A 24,690-nucleotide genomic window follows, 5' to 3' on the forward strand; every position below is an offset into this window, starting at 1 on the left:
CCTGTAGGTTCATGCTCTACAACATCCGCAGAGTACGACTCTGCCTCACACAGGAAGCGGCGCAGGTCCTAATCCAGGCACTTGTCATCTCCCGTCTGGATTACTGCAACTCGCTGTTGGCTGGGCTCCCTGCCTGTGCCATTAAACCCCTACAACTCATCCAGAACGCCGCAGCCCGTCTGGTGTTCAACCTTCCCAAGTTCTCTCACGTCACCCCGCTCCTCCGCTCTCTCCACTGGCTTCCAGTTGAAGCTCGCATCCGTTACAAGACCATGGTGCTTGCCTACGGAGCTGTGAGGGGAACGGCACCTCAGTACCTCCAGGCTCTGATCAGGCCCTACACCCAAACAAGGGCACTGCGTTCATCCACCTCTGGCCTGCTCGCCTCCCTACCACTGAGGAAGTACAGTTCCCGCTCAGCCCAGTCAAAACTGTTCGCTGCTCTGGCTCCCCAATGGTGGAACACACCAGGACAGCGGAGTCAATCACCACCTTCCGGAGACACCTGAAACCCCACCTCTTTAAGGAATACCTAGGATAGGATAAAGTAATCCTTCTCACCCCCCTTAAAAGATTTAGATGCACTATTGTAAAGTGGCTGTTCCACTGGATGTCATAAGGAATGCACCAATTTGTAAGTCGCTCTGGATAAGAGCGTCTGCTAAATGACTTAAATGTAAATGTAAATGTCTACCCGGAACATATCCAGTCCATGTGATCGAAACAATCTTGAAGTATGGAATCTGATTGGTCAGACCAGCGTTGGATAGACCTAAGCATGGGCACTTTCTGTTTAAGTTTCTGCCTATAGGAAGGGAGCAACAAGATGGAGTCATGGTCAGATTTGCCGCGCGTGTTACTCGCTTGTGTACAACAATCAATATTCTGATGGAATTTAGGTAGCCTTGTTCTCAAATTAGCTTTGTTAAAATCCCCAGCTACATTAAATGCAGCCTCAGGATATATGGTTTCCAGTTCGCATAAAGTCCAGTGTAGTTCCTTGATGGCCGTCTTGGTATCCGCTTGCGGGGGGATATACACGGCTGTGATGATAACCAAGGAGTTTTCTTGGGAGATAATACGGTCGGCATTTGATTGTGAGGAATTCTAGATCAGGTGAACAAAACGACTTGAGGTCCTGTATGTTGTTACAATTACAGCATGAGTCATTAATCATGAAACATACACCCTCGCCCTTCTTCTTACCGTAGAGATGTTTATTCTTGTCGGCGCGATGCACTAAAAATCCTGTTGGCTGTATGGACTCCGACAGCATGTCCCCTGCTAGCCATGTTTCCGTGAAACAGAGTATATTATAATCCCGGATATCTCTTTGGAAAGCAGCCAGAGTTCGTCGACTTTTGCTAACTAGGGACGGGACATTAGTGAGTAATATACACGAGAGCGGTGGGTGGTGTGCTCGCATCCGAAGCCTCACTAGAAGACCGCTCCGGTACCCTCTCCTCCGGCGTTGTTTTGGGTCGGCCTCTGGAATCAGTTCAAATAACCTGGGAGGTGCAGACAAAGGATCCACTTTGGGAAAGTCGGATTCCTGGTCATGGTGCTGGTTGTGCTGGTAAATTGACGTTTCTCTGATATCAAATAATTCTAATAACACATACGGTTTTCTGGGCTAACAATGTAATAAATAATACATTTAAAAAAACTAAAACTACACATTTTCCTAAGGACTTGAATCGAAGCTGCCATCTCTTTCGGCACCATCTTGTATGGCACTCAAACAATTAACAGAATTATAATTTTTTAATTTTTAATTGAATCTTTATTTAACTAGGGAAGTCAGTTAAGAACAAATGCTTATTTACAATGACGGCCTACCCAGCCAAACCCTCCCCTAACCCGGACGACACTGGGACAATTGTGTGCCGCTCTATGGGATTCCCAATCGCGGCCAGTTGTGATATAGCCTGGGATCTAACCAGGGACTGTAGTGATGCCTCTAGCACTAAGATGCAGTGCCTTAGACCGCACACCACTCGGGAGCTAAAATGAAACATGGCAACTCCAATACAATAACAACCGATACAGTGCCTTCAGAAAGTATTGATACCCCTTGATTTATTCCACATTTTGCTGTGTTACAGCATGAATTGAAAATAGATTAAATAAATAAAAATTTCACCCATTTACACACAAGGCCCCATAATGACAATGTGAAAACATGTTTTTAGAAATGTATTCATATTTATTGAATATGAAATACCGAAATATCTAATTTACATAAGTATTCAATATTTTGTAGAAGCACCTTTGGCAATGATTACAGTTATGAGTCTTTCTGGGTAAATCCCTAAGAGATTTCCACATCTAGATTGTGCACCATTTGACCATTATTCTTTTCAAAATTCGTCAAGCAATGTCAAATTGGTTGTTAATCATTGCTAGACAAATATTTTCAGGTCTTGCCATATATTTTCAAGTAAATTTAAGTCAAAACGGTTCATCAGGAACATTCACTGTCTTCTTGGTAAGTAACACCAGTGTAGATTTGGCCTTGTGTCTTTAATCAAATAAAATGTTATTTGTGACATGCGCCGAATACAGCAGGTGTACAGCAGACCTTACAGTGACATTTTTGCTTACAAGCCCTTAACAATGAGGTTTTAAGAAGAAAAAGTGCATTTACTCAAATAAACTTAAGTAAAACATGATTCATCTCCCAGTGTCTGGTGGAAAGCAGACTGAACGAGGTTTTACCAGTGCTTTGCCAGTGCTTGGCTCCATTCTGTTTATTTTTTATCCTGAAAAACTCCCCAGTCATTAACGATTATAAGCATACCCATAACATTCAGCCACCACTATGCTTGAAAATATGGAGAGTGGTACTCAGTAACATGTTGTATTGGATTTGCCCAAAACATAACACTTTGTATTCAGGAAAAATTACACCATCCAAAGTGTAATTAATAACTTCACCATGCTCAAAGGGATATTCAATGTCTGTTTTTATTTTTACCCCTTTACCAATAGGTGCCCTTCTTTTTGAGGCATTGGAAAACCTCCCTGGTCTTTGTGGTTGAATCTGTGTTTGAAATGCACTGCTTGACTGAGGGACCTTAAAGGTAATTGTATGTGTGGGGTACAGAGATGAGGTAGTCATGCAACTTATTTTGTTACTTATTAAGCACACTTTTACTCTTGAACTTATTGAGGTTGAATACTTATTGAATCAAGACATTTCATAATTTTTAATTAATAGAAAAACTGAATTCCACTTTGACATTATGGGGCATTGTGTGTAGGCCAGTGCCATAAAATCAAAATTGAATCCATTTTAAATTCAGGCACAACAACATTTGGAAAAAGTCAAGTGAAGGCAAAAAATATTGTCATCATATTGTCAGTTTGAAGTAGTTTCGCAAGCCACTGCTAACTAGTGTTAGCACAATGACTGGAAGTCTATGGGTATCTGCTAGCATGAACAACAGATGTAATCTCTTTTTTTTACCCCTTTTTCTCCCCAATTTCATGGTATCCAATCCAGTAACTACTATCTTGTCTCATCGCTACAACTCCCAAACAGGCTCGGGAGAGACGAAGGTTGAAAGTCATGCGTCCTCTGATACACAACCCAACCAAGCCGCACTGCTTCTTAACACAGCGTGCATCCAACCCGGAAGCCAGCTGCACCAATGTGTTGGGGGAAACACCGCGCGCCTGGCAACCTTGGTTAGTGTGCACTGCACCTGGCCCACCACAGGAGTCACTGGTGTGCGATGAGACAAGGATTTCCCTACCGGCCAAGCCCTCCCTAACCCGGACGACGCAAGGCCAATTGTGCGTCGCCTCATGGACCTCCCGGTAGCAGCCGGTTACGACAGAGACTGGGCGCGAACCCAAAGTCTCTGGTGGCACAGCTAGCGCTGCGGTACAGCGCCCTTAACCACTGCACCACCCGGGAGGCCACAGATCTCACATGCTAGCAAATACCCATAGACTTCCAGTTATTGTACTCACGCTCGTTAGCATTGGCTCGCAAAACTACCTCCAACTTCCTTCATACTGGGACATAAAAATGGTATCCACAAGTTCATCTGACTTTGAGGAAGTAGATAAAGAGCCTCTTTGCCCAAATCCCCAAATATCCCTTTAATGTGGAGTGAGAGGGAGTCAGTGACAACCATTCAGTGTTCCCTCAGTTTTGGCCAATCCCTTGCATTGAAAGAAGGCATCCTGGCAAGGTTCACGACCCAGAAAGGTCTTCAGCATGTCCCTTCCATCCACAGAACCACCAGCCTCCAGAATCACCCTCCTGTACTCCTTCCCCACCTGATGATAAGATGGGCATGCAAAACATGTCAGTCAAACTTCAAGGCTTACATTTATGTACATTTTGGGTACATAAGAGTAGAGTATGATAAATGGTGTAATATTACTCACACACAAGATAGCACTCAAAGATGCTTGCCAATCAAATGGAACTTGAAGGCTTAAATTCTTTATTTATGAAAAGTATAGATGCATACCAATTTTTAAATATGTTAATTCAAGATGAATGGGGAGTGGATTGATTTTGCCACACCTTGGGGTTCATGATTCCTTCCTTTTTGAAACGACTGAAGAAGAGGTCCATGGAATAGACCTCGCTCCACAGGTAGCCATAGTACTGGCCATCGTAGCCCCCAGCCAAGTGACTAAAACTAGCTGTCATATTTGTACCTGGAGTAAAAAATAATAATGTTGTATTCTTTGAGAATAATAAATCCTTACGGGAGGAACATTGTTTTAATATTTGAATTGTAATGTACATTCATATTCTAATTAAATGACATTATATTATCACTGGTGTGAGACCTGGAGTAGCGGGGATCCCCAGGATGTCTTGGCAGTGCTTGGCGAACACCTCGGCAGTGTCGGCATGGGACTTGGTGTGCAGAGACTGGTCCACTTTACTGAGCACTACCTGACGCAGGTTCATCAGACCTGAACAAGACAGGCACATCAGTGGGAGTCTATTGGATGTCAAGTTATTTTAATGGTATTTTTAAAAATATTTTGGATTTGAAGGGAACAGAAATGCATGTACCAAAGACTATGGATGCTATCCATTTGGAAAGTACTCAGACCCCTTGACTTTTTCCACATTTTGTTACATTACATCCTTGTTCTAAAATTGATTAAATAGTTTTTTCCCCCAGCAATCTACACACAATACCCCACAATGACAAAGCAAAAATAGGTTTTTAGATATTTTGGCAAATTTACAAAAAATAAAAACTGAAATATCACATTTACATAAGTATTCAGACCCTTTACTCAGTGCTTTGTTGATGCACCATTGGCAGAGATTAGAGCTTCGAGTCTTCTTGGGTATGACGCTACAAGCATGGAACACCTGTATTTGGTGAGTCTCTCCCAATTGTCTCTGCAGATCCTCTCAAGCTTTGTCAGGTTGGATGGTGAGCATCGCTGCACAGCTATTTTTAAGTCTCTCAAGAGATGTTCGATTGGGTCTCTGAATGTCCTTGAGTGTCCCAGCCAGAGCTCGGACTTGAACCTGATCAAACAACTCTAGAGAGACCTGAAAATAACTGTGCAGCAACGGTATTGTGTGTAAATTAATGGAAGAATAAAACATTTTTTTAAAACATGTTTGAATAAGGCTGTAACGTAACAAAATGTGTAAAAAGTCAAGGTCTGAATACCTTCAGAATGCACTGTATATCCAGTAGGATAGATTGCATGGGATAAATGCACTACTCACTTCTTAGTTACCTTATTACAGTGTATGTGTGATCCCTGACCTGTGTTGGCGACTCTGGAGGCGATGAGTTTGTTGAGCAGGTTGTCGGGGATGGGGCTGCCGTCTTTGTAGTGGCGAGACATCCTCCTCAGGGGCTCCTTCTCCCATACCCAGTTCTCCAGCATCTGAGATGGCACCTCCACAAAGTCTGTCTCCACCAGGGTCCCACTGAACTCTGAGAACGTCGTCTAGGGAGGGCCGTGGAGATCATAATACACTGTATCACTTCAGTACCATGCTGGTGATAATTTAATCGAGGATAGCGTTTCGTGTGCACCCCATGTGTGCTTGACTTCATAATATATGCTACTGGTATGCTACTGAATGTCACCCCCCCAGCAGAAAAGCCTACCCTAGAGCAGAGCTCGTGCATGACGTGGCCAAACTCATGGAAGAAGGTCTCCACCTCGTGGTGCTGCAGCAGAGAGGGCCAACCTTTCGTAGGCTTGGTGAAGTTGGCCACCATGGCCGCAACCGGCAGCATACGTTTCCCATCAGGCCCCAGGCAGCCCGGCTGGAGCCCAAAGCAGGCAGCATGACCGTACTTCCCTTCTCTGGAGAGAGGACACAAGGTAAATGACTCAACATCAAGCACAGTGTGAATCACACTCTGAACCTTACATTTAGCCACAATAGTGTGCTATGGTAGCTTCAACGAGAGCAACTAACCCTGTATCCCTACCAGGAGTATACAACTATAGCCCCGATAGCACCCCACAGTCCTACTTATGTTCATATTTCCCTGGCCTTTCACCTGGGATGCAGGTCCAAGTAGAACCGGCCGATCTCCTCCCCAGTGGCCGTGTCCAGTACAGAGTAGAGGCTGACGTTGTCGTGCCACACGTGGGCGCTGGTTACCTGCTTAAAGTTAAGGCCAAGCAGTTCCTGGTAGATACTGAGCAACCCCTCTGTCACCACCTCCAGAGAGAAGTACTCAATCAGCTTGTCCTTGTCTACAGCAAACTTCACCTGCTCCACCTGGTTCATGTAGTAGGGCAGGTCCCAGGCGTTGATCTGTCCATCGAAGGCCTTTCCCCGCATGGCACAGTCCCTCTTCTTCAGGGCCAGGATATACTTCCTTTCCTTGATTCCCACCGGCTTCAGTTTAGCATAGAACTCATCTGTGAAGTAGGTGACATGTAAAATATATCAAAATTGAGTGAATGACACCTCACCTCAATTTCAAAAAGTGTTTTTTGTGTTTTTGTTATTAGTGCTAGAGAAGTTAATGAAGCACACAATTTAAATAACAGAGGCAGCTGACTGACCAACATTTTTCGAATCTGACTATTGGTAAGGCATTACCTGTTTGTTACATATCTGAATGCTGTGTAATAAAGTTCTACATTGATATTTGTCAGGCATACAGAAAAAATATATAATACGTTTCCATCTCTGAGGTTATTGTTGAGCAATAAGAGTTTTTGCCATATTGACACACAGTGGGGGGGTCAAGTTGTTGAGTCAAGTAAGAGGTCATACCTAGAAAGCATGCCACATTGTTGGTATTCTTGGCCATGTTCATCTCAAGCACACAGTTGGCGTGGGTACTGAAACCCAGTAGCTGTGCCACCTTTGACCTCAGCTCAATCAGCTTCTCCAGAATGACTGTGTTTACCTGCAACAAGACAATCTTTTACCTAGAAATAGTGAACTTTCATGAAGTCTGACACACGTGGTCATAAACACTGTATGTTGACTTTCATGGAACTCTCTGAACTCTGTCAATAAGTGAACTGGTCTTGAGAATGCCCTGAAAAAGTTGGCTAAACTTATTATAATATTGCATTTTTTAGGGTGCCTTGATTTCTGAAGGAACTGCACCCCTTGGCACCCTTATATAATTCCAAACGTTGTTATTGATGCCAAGTGGCAAATCAACATTGCTGATAAAAAAATCAATCAATTGATCAACCAACCAAACAAACAATAAAACAATACATTAATCCATTACACATTTGATTTGTATAAGTCTTTACAAATACATGTAGGTGGTTTTACCTCCTTACATCTGCTATGGAAAGCAGTCTCCATCTTCCTCCTGGTCTCAGCCATGTGGCACCTCTTCATCAGAGGGTAGTAGTGAGGGTATGCCAAGGATACCTTGTACCGCCTGTCCTCAGTCTTCTCCAGACCATTCAGATAGCTATCCGCTAGGCCACCTTTGAGGTAAAAAGCAGGAGTCAACACCCAAATATTCGAAGAAACATGGTAATGATATATCAAGGATATATGAAGGACATATTACGACAAGAATACACAGTGCCTTCGGAAAGTTTTCAGACCCCTTGACTTTCCACATTTTGTTACGCTACAGCCTTATTCTAAAATTGATTAAACTGTTTTTTCCCCCTCATTGATCTTAACTCAAAACTACATAATTACAAAGCAAAAACAGGTTTATAGAAATTTTAGCAAATTTATAAAAGAAATCTAAAACAGAAATATTACATTTACATAAAAGTTGTCGAACCCTTTACTCAGTACTTTATTGAAGCACCATTGACAGCGATTACAGCCTCGAGTCTTTTCGGTATGACGCTACAAGCTTCGCACACCTGTATTTGGGGAGTTTCTCCCATTTTTCCCTGTAGATCCTCTCATGCGCTGTCAGGTTGGATGGAGAGCGTTGCTGCACAGCTATTTTTAGGTCTCCCCAGAGATGTTGAAATCCGGTTCAAGTCTGGGCTCTGGCTGGGCCACTCAAGGACATTCAGAGACTTGTCCCGAAGCCACTCCTGCATTGTCTTGGCTGTGTGCTTAGGGTCGTTGTCCTGTTGGAAGGAGAACCTTTGCCCCAGTCTGAGGTCCTAAGAGCCCTGTGGCAGGTTTTCATCAAGTATCTCTCTGTACTTTGCTCCGGTCATCTTTCCCTCGATCCTGACTAGGCTCCCAGTCCCTGCTGCTCTAGGAAAAGTCTTGGTGATTCCAAACTTCTTCCATTTAATAACGATAGAGGCTACTGTGTCCTTAGGGACCTTCAAAGCAGCAGAAATGTTTTGGTACCCTTCCCCAGATCTGTGCCTCGACACAATCCTGTCTCGGAGATCTACGGACAATTCCTTTGACCTCATGACTTGGATTTTGCTCTGACATGCACTGTCAACTGTGGGACCTTATACAGACAGGTGTGTGCCTTTCCAAATCATGTCCAATCAATTGAATTTGCCAAAGGTGGACTCCAATCAAGTTGTAGAAAAATCTCAAGGATGATCAATGGAAACAGGATGCACCTGAGCTCAATTTCTAGTCTAATAGCAAAGGGACTGAATACTTATGCAATACTAATGTAAATTTCTGTTTCATAATATATACATTTTCAAAAATGTCAAAAAACGTGTTTTCGCTTCGTCATTATGGGGTGCTGTGTGTAGATTGATGAGGAAAACCACTAATTTAATACATTTTGGAATAAGGCTGTATTGTAATAAGATGTGGACAAAGTAAAGGGGTCAAGGACAATCATAGATAGTCATTTCATTTCTTTTAGTGCTGGTGCTGCTTACTTAGTTCATTTTCACTGAATATTAGATACGTGTTTTCCTCATTTAGATTTTGGTTGAAGTCGATTGAGAGTTCATTGATGAGTTTTGACAATCTTTTGACTTCCTAGAGAGAAGAAATTACCACATTGTTATGAGAACTCTACAATGTCGAAAGTATAGACTGTTTGACTTTCAGTGCTACAAATCACATAACAGCCTCATATCAAATCTTCAAACAAATGTAATGTTGTTTTCAGCACTTAAGCGCCACTGAGGAATCCTTTCCCTTATGTGCATGAAACTCCAAAGTTTGTAGTATTACCTCCTGTATATCCTTTGACAAGTGCAATCCATTCCTCTTCCCTAATGTGATAAGACGGTCTAAGAATCTCTTGGCCTCAGGCGTTAGATTGTCCAGCTGCTTCTCCTGCAAGAAAGAAATCAGACCACTCTCTGAGGATGCACTTGTGCCATGTTGGCAGAGCATTTAATATCACCCATATGTCCCATTGATTACCTATGGTGTGATTTATGTGTCTGTGTGTGGTGTGTGTGTTTGTGTGGTTCTGTCAGTCTGCCAGGCCTCCACCTGGCAGGGCATGGAGCGGTCTCCACCATCACATGTCTGTCGGTCCCTTGACTGCTTCCAGGGCCCCAATGACAGTGAGGACTTAATCTGGTCTCTCAATGAAATAGCTGTGGCCATGGATACAAATTCATTACAAAGGGCAATAAATAGTCTGGAGAGAACACTGTCTCATCTCAGTGTTTTGGGAGTACAAACCTCTTCCAGATTATTGATCCAAATCAATTGATTGATTGATTATGAAATAATGTGTCAATGTGTGGATTGACCAGTTCACTATCTATGATATGTGAAAATGATGGTCAGTGGACTAACAGTGTTTTTTAGCGGGATCAGGCCACTTGGCATCAGCTGGTGCCAGACCGTTATCGGGATCAAATTACTGTAGGCTAAATATGAACCAATGGTATCAAATGAGGGCACATGAACGAATTAACTCTCAGTATGTTATGCTACCAACTAGCCAAAGCCAACAATTTAATTACATAACACCTCAAAATGACCTTGAAATAAATATTATTTGCCTCCCTCCATACTTAGTCATAAATGATTTTGGCCATATGTGTATGTATATATTGTACCTACATTAGTTAGTTAATAGGTAGTTAATTAGTTAGTTGTACCTGCAAGGCAATCACTCTGTGAAACACATCTTCCCTCATACTTGTCTCCACATCAAAGTCAGACAGCTTCTTGTCTGCTTCTGTGCTCGCTGAGCGCACCTCCTTACAAGCAGACACGTATTGGGGAAAATCCAAAACATGGCGCTGTGCTGGGGAACAAATACAGGCAAGATAAAGGTGGCATATTCAGCTGGTCCAGGGTAGACTATAGAAATACATTATAGATTAGTGGTCCAGGGTAGACTACAGAAATACATTATAGATTAGTGGTCCAGGGAAGAAACAAAAAGAGGTTTGAGCTCAAACAACTGGAGCAGAAGTGTTGTCTAAAAATGTGTAATTACTGCATAATAAAATGTGAAGCGAGAGACATCTCCATATAAAACATTTCTGTTTCAACTGTTTCAACATTAAAAACACATTTGACCTTTTAATAAACTAAGATCAGTGTGGCCCAGATCAGACAATAACTTACCTGCATATTCTAATTTGGCATTGGCCAGGGCTTTTAAGGTGTTTTTAATGGACACTTGTTCTACATCCAGAGATCCGATGTCATCGTAGACCTGTTTGATCCTCTGGACCAGGCTCTCTGTCATGTTCTTGATCTGGTCTGGGGTCAGGTCCCATCTCAGGGTGTTCCTGTTGTTGTAGTCTGCTGTGCTAGCTACTGGGACTGCATGGGAACAGTTTTTGGCAGCAGGTAACACCAGCCCATTCTGCAGGGTCATTCTCACACCGGGTTTAGAACCAAACACTCTGGAGAAAATAAAATCATTACAAAAACAAACAAAAAATAATGTGCATGACATTCGCAACTTTTTGTACATTTCATATAACCTCAGGGTGATTTAATTCACTTGAAATACTGTACATTCTAGGAAACATACTGGAATGCTAAGAAATACAATGAAAGATTTATCTTAAACTCTAATCTTCACACACACCCATACTTAAGACTAAATGGCACCAGTCTATATTAAGCAACGATTGCGTTAGGTTAAAACAGTAGTCACCAACCGATCGCGACTGGCATTCACAGTCAATCACCAAATATTTCTGTGGAAAAGCCAACGTCAAAGGCTTGCGCTCCTTTTTGCGCTGTTGGTCGTAGATGCACTTGATTCAGAAGCCCTGTACACCGGTGAGACAAAGTGTTCCCATTTGGAAAAATGTAATTTGTTTGAAAAGACCAAATCAGGCCACCGGGTGGACCGGGAGATCAATGGCTAAATCGAGTCGAAGTTTGATACCAGCCAACCTGAGATTTCATGACTTATAAAATAATGACCAGAGAGAGACTGTCAAAGAATAAAGGAAAGAGTTGCTGTTTTTATGAGTCAGTACATATTTTTATTCGGCACTGTCAAAAGTGTTTTTATTCAACATTAAAGAGGCCATTAATGTTTTTGGCAACAAAACATAAAATGCGCGTCTCCCTACGTCCACTCGCGCTGCAATCAATGAGCAGACACTTGTATCGATAAACCCTGCGTTTTTATTATTATTAGCAGCTCGTCATGTATATTTTAACATCGAGGAATATTTAACTTTCTCTGGTTTTAGGAATAACATGAAGTTGTGCATGAGGCAGATGATGTGCGACTCGAGTTTCGCCATCTGGTTGAAGACGGTGTCCGCTCTCTGGTCAGTCTCACCGGAGGAAAGGAAGGATAGAATAGGGACCGTGAGAGGCGGACCCTCTGCTGCTCTTTCTGTCCCTCCGCTGAGACTAATGCCATGTTCAGAACCACTGGGAATTCGGAAATCCTCTACTTCCGACTTCAGTGCATTAAAGACAACTGGAATTTTTTATCGAGCTCCGACTTTCCGAGCTGAAGATCACTGACGTCATGATTTGACCTCATCCCCCGTCCCCCTCAGCTGTACATTGCAAGTGCTACACCAACTGATCTATTTTAATATCAAAGCTTGAGTTTTGATATATATTTTTGGTCTGAGAAGAACAAAGAACAATTGCCAGGCTAGGCATATAGCCAATATGCTGTGATAATGTATTAGGCCTACTAAACAAACCTCATTCCTACAGAACTGTTTTTATTAGGTTAATGTTACATTGTTTTTTTTAATCTGAGCGGTAGATCTTGGCTTGCTTTTTGACTGAGAAAGTAACCACTGGGTTAGACGATAGTCTGTAAATACTTAATGTCAGGTGCTATTTGCTTTTATTTAATGGCCTTTAAGACTTTCGCACAATCGTCACTACCACTTGGATACATTTACCCAGATGACTGACAACTGATCCCACAACACATATGAGTGAAACTGGTTACAGGCCTAGATAACCTTGAGATTATTGTAGGCTATGTCATAAAAAGGCTTTGTCAAGCTTTTTGTATTGGCTGTTAAAATAAAATACAAATATATAAAAGCATAACTGAATTAAATGTAGCTTAAGTTGCCATAGGTTACTGTAGCAGTCATTTCAGACAGAAAGGGATAGCAATAGATTGTTGCAGTGTGTTTTCATTCCAAGAATAGACAATGTGACACAGCCAATGTTACAGTAAACAGAAAAAGGTGTCTCCTTTTTACCTCAAATGATCCAAGGTTATAAAAGCTATATATGATGAAACACTGTTATTAACTGTTTTAGCTACCCTGTAACTCTATAATGTTGCAGTGCAGTGTGATAACTTACTGTTAGATTGTCTCTGGGCTGTTCTGTGGGTTTAAGATAATGTAACATTGCCAATGTACTACACAGTAGTTCTAACACCGTTTTTGTAATATCAAGCACATGTATCCTATCAAGTGTAAGCGCCTATAGCTTCTATATACCCTTGAGTCATTGCGAAACCGATTAATTAAACAAACAATACATTATTAAAAGGTCACAGGCAAAGCCACGGAACTTGAAACACCCAACAACTCCAATACAGACAAATGCTGTGCATTTTTTTCCTGGCTAACGATGTCCATCCAGCCAGCCAGCCGAATTATTTGGCATGACCTCAACAGCAATGAGACGGAAACTTGATATGCCCTCATAAAATGTAAAATGGACTGGCGTACATAAATTACATACTCAATGTCCAACCTTTCAAAAAAAATGGTAACTGGACTTGTAAGGTGTAGTTTTACGGCTTTGGCTTTAACAACAACGCCATTATGTTATACTCTCCATACATTAAATCTTTATAAGACCTGGAGAGCTCATAGTTATCTTGTTTCATAGCTTGCACGGTATGCCTATAAAAGCCACACATGATTCATGCCTTTGGTTAATTATAGTACCTCCCTGAGCTATGGCAACTAGTAACACAGCAACAACAATAATTAATGTGGAATTAACAAACACGAGCACGACTTTGACAGTAGCCTACCTGCAAGGAGTTCGCCACACTACAATTCTTATCAAAAACATGCCAGCAGCTAGTTCATGCAGTTTTTTTGCGTGCAATTCGCAAACCCTCTCTCCTCCAACCTCTGCTGTACTTGACAGCTCCAGCATTGAACTATAATGAGCTTCAGTCGTGCTATTATGAATCGGTTCACTTCCGTTGTGAAATGCGCAGGCGCCGGAGATGCGATCAATCTGACAGAAGTTCTCATGACGCCATAGCGGGGACTGCTGGAAAATATCTCAGGTAGGTGGGCGGGGGCGTCGAATGACATCCCTTGAATCAATGCAATGTTGTTATTTACAATGTTACAGTACTGTATTTTGGATAGAAAAGAGATATCAGCCTGCCTTTATTTTCTCCGGTGAATGGCTGCTTCATTATAGCGATGCTCAGTCATTATTATAGGCTGCAGACTATGGGTAGAGAGGCGCACTGTCGGTGATCATCATGGATGATGATGTATTTGGACACGCTATGTAAATAATCAATATATGTCTGTCATCAACGACTGCTATTTACTTTAGATGATGATGCATTAGGTTGACATGATGAAATCTCAAGTCCCTAGTCGGCATCACATCACATAGCTACACGGCATCATCCCATGTCAACACTACATATTTTGTTATTAGAAGGGACTATGTCAACAGAACAGAGGTTGCCTGTTCTTGAAATGTCAAACAAGCATGATTATGAATTTTAGACTTTTCAAATGTCAACATTGTGAGGTTATAATGCATGGTTGCAAAACTATTGATCACACAAGAGAAAATTAATTGAAATCAAAGTTGTTGTTTTTTGCCATACATTGATTGTATTCTGTCATATTTGATTTCACAGCCATGTCTATCTTATAATATGGGAAAGCAGGGGGTCCGTCTCTCCTATGTGCCCCTTGTTGTGTAGGTTATGTGTCATTTATAATGGCACATGTTGCCCCTGAAAAGTTTATGCAGTGCAGTAATTCTATTACTGTAGTGTACGGTAATACAATATCTCACAATCAAAAAATTGAATTAGTAGACAAATAGATATTCAAATACTTATACGTGGAATGTGTATCACATCAAATCTTAATTCTGTTGACTGTCTAGCCGCAAGTAACAGTAGTAACTTATTTTGGGAAATCTACAGTGAAGTGAAGAGTTATGAAATGTATGAAGTGTGTGATGTGTGTATGATACCGAGGGTTTCATGATTACTGAACTATGTTTTGCTTATACAGAATGGCTCATACACACACAATTTTCCCTTGAGTTGTCTTGGAAACAGACTTGCATCTTTCTGCTGGCAGTAACATACTATATTTGGTGCCATGTATTAACAACTTGGGTCCAACATACCACATTACAGTGACTTGAGATACCATAAGTAAGGGAGTCCAGTAACCATAGAACTGTTCAACTGTCATAAAACAGTCATTCATGACACTTCTTTAGTTTGAATGAACTCTGCAGTCTCTTACTGTGTGGTATTCTATTCTATTCTATTGTATGTATCCCTTACATTTCCTATACTATTCTATTCTATGTGTCCCCAAACTTAATGTTATATTCTATTCCTCTTTATCTCTAAACCTCTCATGCCCAGTTGTTTGAAGTGAAAATGGCAGTGGAGAAGCGCTTGGCATTCTCTATTGTGCAGTTCCTGCGAGATCAAACACACTGTGGTGCTTTGAATTCTGATGAGCAGGAAAGCCTTGAAGGTAGGTCAGTGTGGGATCACTCTCTGTTCACAAAGTTTTTGCTAAAACTGCTTATAAAATACCGCATTCAGCTCTCTCCAATTCAAGGATTTGTAAACACATTTGGACTATAATAACATATGCACTATGTTATCTAATAGACCTATAACCATAATATAAACAGTTCCATTGAATCGAAGCTACTCAGTGTTTACTATTATGCTATTGCAACACTGTTTTTGCCATTGGAGTCGCCATACAATGTTTGGAGACAACCTTCAAGATCAACTCCAGTGACTGTCATCTCGCAGCACCACAACCTCTCACTGAAATATTCCTCAACTCTCTCCTCAAGGTGGGAAGGTTACTCTCTGATTCACTACCTTGTTTCAAACTCTTTTACCCAATCTACAACATTCATCTGTCTGTGTGCAGTTAATCAATCATGCTCAAATCAGTTGTAACCTCGCAAATGCAGTAAACTACAAATGGAAAGGTGTGTATTATGCTTGATTGACAAATGTGACTGCATTTCATTAGAATGACCAGAATAACCTGGTGCTACCAGAGACATCCCCATCACCAGAAGACACAGAAAAGGCAGAACAGTTGAAGAATGAAGGTACTTTGAATATGACACTTTGAATATGACACTTTGAATATGTATTGTAGACTTCTGATAAATACACATTGGATAAGTTCAACTGTACTACAGTTTGTTCCCATAGTGACATTGTTTGGTAATTTTGTAGTAACATTTGTCAGTAGACGTGATCTGGTCATCAGACTGGCATTATCTCAAAAAGCGATACCTCCATTTCATCCGCAGGGAACAATCATATGAAAGAGGAGAACTACAGCTGTGCGGTGGAGTGTTACACAAAAGCCATCGATTTAGACCTCCGAAACGCTGTCTACTTCTGTAACAGGTACACACAAGCACTTCTGAAATGGTTCAAGATTTAACACTGTACTCAAATGAGAAATGCAGAACACATGTGTAACACCTATATTATATACACTACCGTTCAAAGGTTTGGGGTCACTTAGAAATGTCCTTGTTTTTGAAAGAAAAGCACATTTTTTGTTCATTAACATAACATCACATTGATCAGAAATACAGTTTAGACATTGTTAATGTTGTAAATTACAATTGTAGCTGGAAACAGCAGGTTTTTTATGGAATATCTACATAGGTGTACAGAGGCCCATTATCAGCAACCATCACTCCTGTGTTCCAATGGCACGTTGTGTTACCTAATCCAAGTTTATCATTTTAAAAGGCTAATTAATCATTAGGAAACCCTTTTGCAATTATGTTAGCACAGCTAAAAAATGTTGTCTGATTAAAGAAGCAATAAAATTGGTCTTCTTTAGACTAGTTGAGTATCTAGAGCATCAGCATTTATGGGTTCAATTACAGGCTCAAAATGGCCAGAAACAAATCACTTTCTTCTGAAACTTGTCAGTCTATTCTTGTTTTGAGAAATGAAGGCTATTCCAGTTGTGCACCGGGGCCTCCCACTCCTCTTTCTATTCTGGTTAAAGACAGTTTGCTCTGTTCTGTGAAGGGAGTAGTACACAGCGTTATACGAGATCTTCAGTTTCATGGCAATTTCTTGCTTGGAATAGCCTTCATTTCTCAGAACAAGAATAGTCTGACGAGTTTCAAAAGAAAGTAATTTGTTTCTGGCCATTTTGAGCCTGTAATCGAACCCACAAATGCTGATGCTTCAAATACTCAACTAGTCTAAAGAAGGCCAGTTTTATTGCTTCTTTAATAATTACAACATTTTTCAGTTGTGCGAACATAATTGCAAAAGGGTTTTCTAATGGTCAATTTGCCTTTTAAAATGATAAACTTGGATTAGCTAACACAACGTGCCATTGGAACACAGGAGTGATGGTTGCTGATAATGGGCCTCTGTACGCCTATGTAGATATTCCATTAAAAAAACTGCCATTTCCAGCTACAATTTTAATTTACAACATTAACAATGTCTATACTGTATTTGTGATCAATTTGATGCTATATTCATGGACAAAAAATGTGCTTTTCTTTCAAAAACTAGGACATTTCTAAGTGACCCCAAACTTTTGAACGGTAGTGTATGTATGTCTGAGTCACCATTGTGAACAGTTGGAGTATAACTCTTACAATAGACTTGTTTCATGCATACACAATGCGCTCATAATTGCTGTATGTTTGAGCTGAAAGACATGGCACACAACAGCCTCGCATGCCTCTTGTCAGACATACAGTAGGTCTGGTGAACTAGACTACTGGCTATAGGAACACCAAGCTGCTGCAGCCTCGCATGCCTCTTGTCAGACATACAGTAGGTCTGATGAACTAGACTACTGGCTATAGGAACACCAAGCTGCTGCAGCCTCGCATGCCTCTTGTCAGACATACAGTAGGTCTGGTGAACTAGACTACTGGCTATAGGAACACCAAGCTGCTGCAGCCTCGCATGCCTCTTGTCAGACATACAGTAGGTCTGATGAACTAGACTACTGGCTATAGGAACACCAAGCTGCTGCAGCCTTTGCATGCCGTATTGATCTGAGTCCTAATAAATTAACCAGTGCGTCTGGTTGTGTGGCTGGCTGTTGCTGTTATCATCAACGCAGGGCTGCAGCACACAGTAAACTGGGGAACTACACAGAGGCAACGGGAGACTGTGAAAGGGCCATAGGGATCGACCCTAGCTACAGTAAAGCCTATGGGAGAATGGGGTGAGTTAGACATGGGAGAGGAGTGGAAATGTCTGGTCTTAATTTAGTTTATTATTTTGACAATTTTAAAAACAAGCATAAAATAAAACTTGAAAAAGGCATACATGTACATTAGTATAATCACCAAGATAAGACACAAAGTCTGGGACTTAATTCCATTGTGGTCATGTATCTTGTGAGGAATATGACATTGCTTTTTGGGACTGTTTAAGGTGCAATAGCATCTGTTGACTGGTATGGTTTGTATGAGATGATAGAGCAAGAATATGGCTTGAAAATAGTAATTATTTTGCTCAGGAGTTAAACTCACTGCACTGCTCCAATGTCTCTTATTTCATTATTCTATAGATTGGCATTGACTGCTATGAATAAGTACCCAGAGGCCATCTCCTACTTTAAGAAAGCTCTGGTTTTAGATCCAGGGAATGACACCTACAAATCCAACCTGAAGATCGCTGAGCAGAAACAAAAAGAGGCATCCAGTCCTGTAAGTAGTGCTGCTGAAGTGTTTAACTCAATTTCACATTGTTAGCATTAACACTGCATGTAATAACGTGTCATTACTCCCCTACAAATACGGTCACTACACCTCCAAGAATATACACTTTATTTACATTTGAACTAAACTTTAAGAAGGATTCTTCATGTATTACACGTATCTTATATCCCACGGGTATTCAAGTGTATCAAGATGTCCCAGTTGTGTCAACAGCCAGTGTTGGGGAGTAGTGAACTACACGTAGTTCAACTAGTAATTTAATTACATTTAGCATTAGCTTGGTGGTAGTTGAACTAAATTTAACTCTAGGTAGTGTTTTTTAGTAGTTCATTCATTTTTTTCCATGGAGCAGTGTAGACTAACCACTGGAACTACACATTACTTTTTTCTTGATTTTTTTGTTGTTGAGTGAAGTAGGCAAGAATTTCCTTCTTTTTTTTTGGCATCAAACATGCCTAATTATTACTTGAAACAACATTTTTTGTGTTTCATAAGCTAAATTGCACATTCTGTTGACATCTGACTCCAGAGTGAATTGTTCTTGCAATTTGTAGTCTATAACATTTCAGATTTAGTAGTATGGATGTAGTGAACTACTATTTAAAAGTAACTTTAGTTCAGTAAACTATATTTAGGTAGCTTTAGTGTAGCTTAACTTCTTCCAGTGTGAAGTAATTAGTAGCTTGTTAAACTATATTTTCAGAGTAGCTTCCCCAACACTGTCAACAGCTATATCAGACACGTTTAATATTCCTGGTTTGAGCAGTGGTACAAAATTATATTATATATATGGACAGATTTATCTTGTCAGATTTAACTTAACGAAGCCTTTAAATGTTTTCTTGTTACAGATGGCTACGGGACTGGGATTTGACATGGCCAGCCTTATCAACAACCCTGCCTTCATCAGCATGGTACGACTGAGATTAGTGATGGGCTAGAATAAACAACTGCACACAGCATACCTGGGTGGAAATAGATTTAGTTTACGGTAGGCATGTGTAACCATGTGAAAATGGCTAGCTAGTTAGCAGTGGTGCGCGCTAATAGCGTTTCAATCGGGTGAAGTCACTCCCTCTGAGACCTGAAGTAGTGGTTCCCCTTGCTCTGCAGGGGCCACAGTTTTTGTGGCACGATGGGTAACGATGCTTCGTGGGTGACTGTTGTCTGTGTGCAGAGGGTCCCTGGTTCGAGCCCGGGTAGGGGCGAGGGATGGATGAAATGTATACTGTTACACATGCACTTTAGGACTATTCCATTGGTTCCATCACAGTGGGCCAGCTAAATCAAGCTTACCTGCAGTATTTGAAAGAAAACTAATACTATAGTTGACCCAGGCTTGATGCACATTGCAGTCCCTCCAGGGCCAAGGCCATCCCTTGCCTAGACAAATCCTTGACATTGGTTCCTCATACTTATTTTATGAGTGTTTGTGATACGGTTACTAGTGAAGAATGCTTCCTAAAATTGACCCCATGCCTGACACAGTTGGCCTGGTTTTCCACCAATGCCATTGTCAAGGGGCCTGGGGACTTTTAAGGGGCTGATCATGACTGGGTGATAGACCAGTTGGCAGTAGGAATGCCTGCCAGGCAGAGTGCATGTCTTTATAAGCATACCAATCCTTCATGGAAGCAGCTGGGCTGAATCCTGAATAGTTTTACTAGACACCTATGACATTGTTGTGCTGCTAAGTAGCCATGCTACTAGAGAATGCATCTCGTTCCTCTTTAACACTGTTAACTGTCTTTTTCACACATTTAAATGGGCAACATGGTGATTTTCTGCTGGCTTTGTGCACGTTCACAGGCCGCCAGTGTGATGCAGAACCAACAAGTGCAACAGCTGTGAGTGTTCTGCATGTTTAAGCAGCATACCCAGGGCTGTGTGGCTCAATAGTGTAAAGCTACATCCTCAACTTTTCCTTAATCTGCACTGATTATGATAAATAATCCCCACTCTCTGAGGGTGTCTCAGAGGTGGTATATGCAACAAACACATTTCCAATTCACACATGCACATGTGCTCACACATGCATAATACACACTTGTGTGAAAATAGGACAAATGTAAGTGCCCACAAAAGTGTTATTATTAAATAGATGAAAGACACCCCACTGAAACTGTTGAGACACAGCCCATCAAGATGTTTTAGTTTACAAAAATACCCTCCATCCCCCTAATTCATAATGCTGTAATCATTGCTTTAAGTCAGAATTGAGGAATTACTGTTTAATTATGCTCAGATGTTTTTGTTAAAATGGCGTGTGACACGTTTCTAACTCTTGGGTTCTCTCTCGTCCTCGCTCTCTCTGTGGGCAGTATGTCAGGGATGATGTCCAATGCGGTCGGGGGTCCAGCAGCAGGAGTGGGAGGACTGTCTGACATCTCCAGCCTGATTGAAGCGTACGTCAGCACCACAGGGTCATGACTGTAACATACACAGGGACTCTCTGTTCCTGACCTTAGGGCTCAAATTACACATTTTAAAAAGCAACAGACAGATCAAGGATTACCTAAAAGTAAAGGCTACATTTTGGTCCAACATTTATTTTGCTCAGAATTGTGAGGGACTCAACGTAGCATGCTTCATCTATCTGTATGATAATCTACTTGACACAAGGACTACATTAACCTAGTATGTAAAGCAGATAAACCATAAATGCCAGCTTGGCTGGCCTCTGTTTGCAGTGGTCAGCAGTTTGCCCAGCAGATCCAGCAGCAGAACCCAGAACTGATCGAACAGCTGAGGAACCACATCCGCAGCCGCTCCTTCAGTGGCAGCGCTGAGGAGCACTCGTGATCCACACAGGTCTGTGTACTAGAACACAGAGGTTAGGGCTCACTTTTACAGGGTGCATCTCCATAGTCGGAAGTGGCTTCCTCCCCTTCATGTGCTCTAATGGAATGGTGAAAAGCAACATGGAGATTGCGGTGGATTTGTTTTTACCTGTCCAGTTATATCAATAGCAGAGACCTAACATTTGATTCTACGTGTGCTTTTGTTTTACCAGCAATAGATGGATCAGGATCTGGTTATGAATGACAAACTGTTATTACAATGTTGTTACACAAGGTGAAAAGGATGTTTGAATAACATGCATATTTCTTCCCTTCAGTGTACATTTCAATAGAGGAAGGGCAACCATATGTCGTGATTACAATCTCTACACCCATTCCTTAAACTCACATCACCGGCAGAGCTGGAATGAAGAGACAGACGGAGATGGGGACGATGGCACTTTACTGGGACTGTATCTTCAGAGAGGAGGGGAGAGATGAGAAACAGTCTACACCTTCTACATACCTAATAAGAAGAGAGAGTATCCAACACATTCTATGTAGATACTCAAACAGGAAATAGAGTATCAACCACATTCTAGACACCCGATTAGTTTCAAAAACATTCCCACCAATCAGGAGAAAGAATATTCAGTTCGAGACCCAATCAGGAGACAGTCTCAACTAATTATTCTAAATATCCAACCCAGTGCACAGCAAATATTTAATCTTTCCTCAATAATGTTCCATTCCAAATGGATTTCTGTGTTTTTCTATAGTGTGTTGTAGTAGCAATGTGGAAACCATTTCCGTGTTCCTATACTTTGGTATATTTTGTTGATCCTTTGGTCCGCACTGATTTCACTGATCCAACAGAATTGTACGCAGGAGAATGCAGGGGTGTATACAGTGAGGTGAAACATTTAGATAGAAATTAAATTAATAGAGCTGATAGGATTCCCTATTCTACAGTACCAGTCAAAAGTTTGGAAACACCTACTTATTCAAGGGTTTTTCTTTATTTTTACTATTTTCTACCTTGTAGAAAAGTAGTGAAGACATCAAAACTATGAAATAACACATATGGAATCATGTAGTAACCTAAACATTGTTAAACAAATACAAATCTATTTTACATTTTAGATTCTTCAAAGTAGCCACCCTTTGCCTTGATGACAGCTTTGCACACTCTTGCCATTCTCTCAACCAACTTCACCTGGAATGCTTTTCCAAAAGTCTAGAAGGAGTTCCCACATATGTTGAGCACTTGTTGGCTGCTATTCCTTCACTCTGCGGTCCAACTCATCCCAAACCATCTCAATTGGGTTGAGGTCAGGTGATTGTGGAGGCCAGGTCATCTGATGCAGCACTCCATCACTCTCGTTCTTGGTCAGATAGCCTTACACAGCCTGGAGGTGGGTTGGGTCATTATTCTGTTGAAAAACAAATGATAGTCCAACTAAGCGCAAACCAGATGGGATGGCATATCACTGCAGAATGCTGTGGTAGCCGTGCTGGTTAAGTGTACCCTTGAATTCTAAATTACTCTGGGTCTTTCTTTCCTGTGGCGGTCCTCATGAGAGCCAGTTTCATCATAGAGGTTGATGGGTTTTGAGACTGCACTTACTTGAAGAAATGTTCAAAGTTCTTGAAATTTTCCAGATTGACTGACCTTCATCTTTGAAATAATGATGGACTGTCATTTCTCTTTGCTTATTTGAGCTGTTCTTGGCATAATATGGACTTGGTCTTTTACGAAATAGGGCTATCTTCTGTATGTCACCCCTACCTTGTCACAACACAACTGATTGGCTAAAACACATTAAGGAAATAAATTCCACAAATTAACTTTTAACAAGGCACACCTGTTAAGTGAAATGCATTCCAGGTGACTACCCCATGAAGCTGGTTGAGAAAACGCCAAGAGTGTGCAAAGCTGTCATCAAGGCAAAGGGTTGCTACTTTGAAGAATCTCAAATATAAAATATATTTTGGTTGGTTACTACATGATTCCATATGTGATTCCATATGTGTTATTTTATAGTTTTGATGTCTTCATTATTATGCGACAATAATAGAACATAGTAAAAATAAAGAAAAATCCTGGAATGAGTAGGTGTGTCCAAACTTTGGACAGGCACTGTACATGACAGGCAATTAGAACTGTATTGTGTATAACAGATACATCTTCACGTTCTGTAACATTGCTCCTTTCAGAACTGACCCCAGGAATTGACTTAAAATTGCTTTCAGTAATTGCATTGAGTGAAAGGGAGGAAGGAATTAAGGAAGGAGAGAAAGGGAGGGAGGGACTAATGAAGGACAGAAAGGGAGTTAAGGAAGGAGTGAAAGGGAGGAATGAATTAAGGAAGGAGAGAAATGGAGGAAGTGGTTGTTCAGGAAGGAGTGAAAGGGATAAAGGATGCATCTGTGAAGTATTTGAACTGGGAGCACATTCCTTTTTCTCATGACTACATGAGTTACACACACACACACACACACACACACACACACACACACACACACACACACACACACACACACACACACACACACACACACACACACACACACACACACACACACACACACACACACACACGACAGCAGGGTTACATTGTTTCTATCCTATCATGTTCAGACAGTTATTTTTGTACCAAATTATTTGTTATAGTTACTGTTGGATGAAACAAAGACCCTAAGCCTTGATCATGTGGACCTCTATCATTGCTTTGAATAGCAATTATCAGACTGCTAATTTGAAGATAAAAGAAAGTATGTCCTTGAAAGTATGTATAGTGACCATGTCTGCACCCCCTACCCTCACCCTGTATTTACTAATGATTGGAACCATAGCAAACACACAAATATGTCAATGCCATTTCTCTTTGGATTCTATTTCATTTGACATCACTGAAATAATGTTGATAGTATGGGACTTATTCAGCCTTATTGATTTTGCATGCTTTTCCATCTGATATTTATTGTCAGACACTTAATTGAAGCTAATGAATATTGTGTAAAACAGAGCAGCATAATGTTTGGTCAACAAATATACGTCTAAATAAAATGTCTTAAAATGGAGTTCTGAGTCTTGTAGTGAAACCATATAATTAAATCACTTTGGAGACAGATTTGTACTTATAGTGCAGAATAATGTTA

At 41.0% G+C, this 24,690-nt stretch overlaps 2 protein-coding genes across 3 annotated transcripts; one reads left to right on the plus strand and one right to left on the minus strand.

The window, feature by feature from the left end:
* Positions 1-2,185: 2,185 nt before the first annotated feature.
* Positions 2,186-13,967, minus strand: nln (neurolysin (metallopeptidase M3 family)). Its single transcript, XM_035775827.2, has 13 exons — positions 13,806-13,967; positions 10,934-11,217; positions 10,459-10,607; positions 9,572-9,676; positions 9,271-9,373; positions 7,766-7,926; positions 7,247-7,382; positions 6,519-6,885; positions 6,117-6,318; positions 5,766-5,952; positions 4,816-4,944; positions 4,544-4,680; positions 2,186-4,290 (listed from the first exon to the last, which is right to left on the minus strand). Exons 1-13 carry the CDS (start codon positions 13,931-13,933, stop codon positions 4,132-4,134), a joined length of 2,247 nt encoding a protein of 748 aa, XP_035631720.1. The 5' UTR covers positions 13,934-13,967; the 3' UTR covers positions 2,186-4,131.
* Positions 13,968-13,993: 26 nt separating this feature from the next.
* Positions 13,994-24,612, plus strand: sgtb (small glutamine rich tetratricopeptide repeat co-chaperone beta). Of its 2 annotated transcripts, XM_035775828.2 has the most exons (12): positions 13,994-14,069; positions 15,417-15,531; positions 15,762-15,865; positions 16,051-16,132; positions 16,340-16,439; positions 18,145-18,249; positions 18,598-18,736; positions 19,600-19,662; positions 20,558-20,595; positions 21,070-21,153; positions 21,439-21,559; positions 21,867-24,612. In XM_035775828.2, the coding sequence occupies exons 2-11, from the start codon at positions 15,432-15,434 to the stop codon at positions 21,548-21,550; spliced, it is 927 nt and encodes a 308-aa protein (XP_035631721.1). In that variant the 5' UTR covers positions 13,994-14,069; positions 15,417-15,431; the 3' UTR covers positions 21,551-21,559; positions 21,867-24,612. The 2 variants fall into 2 exon arrangements, with proteins under 2 accessions (XP_035631721.1, XP_035631722.1); XM_035775829.2 differs by lacking the exon at positions 18,145-18,249 and having other exon boundaries at positions 13,995-14,069.
* The last annotated feature ends 78 nt before the right edge of the window (positions 24,613-24,690 follow it).

This window comes from Oncorhynchus keta, chromosome 9 (assembly GCF_023373465.1).
Source record: "Oncorhynchus keta strain PuntledgeMale-10-30-2019 chromosome 9, Oket_V2, whole genome shotgun sequence".
In the NCBI taxonomy this organism is placed as follows: Eukaryota; Metazoa; Chordata; class Actinopteri; order Salmoniformes; family Salmonidae; genus Oncorhynchus; species Oncorhynchus keta.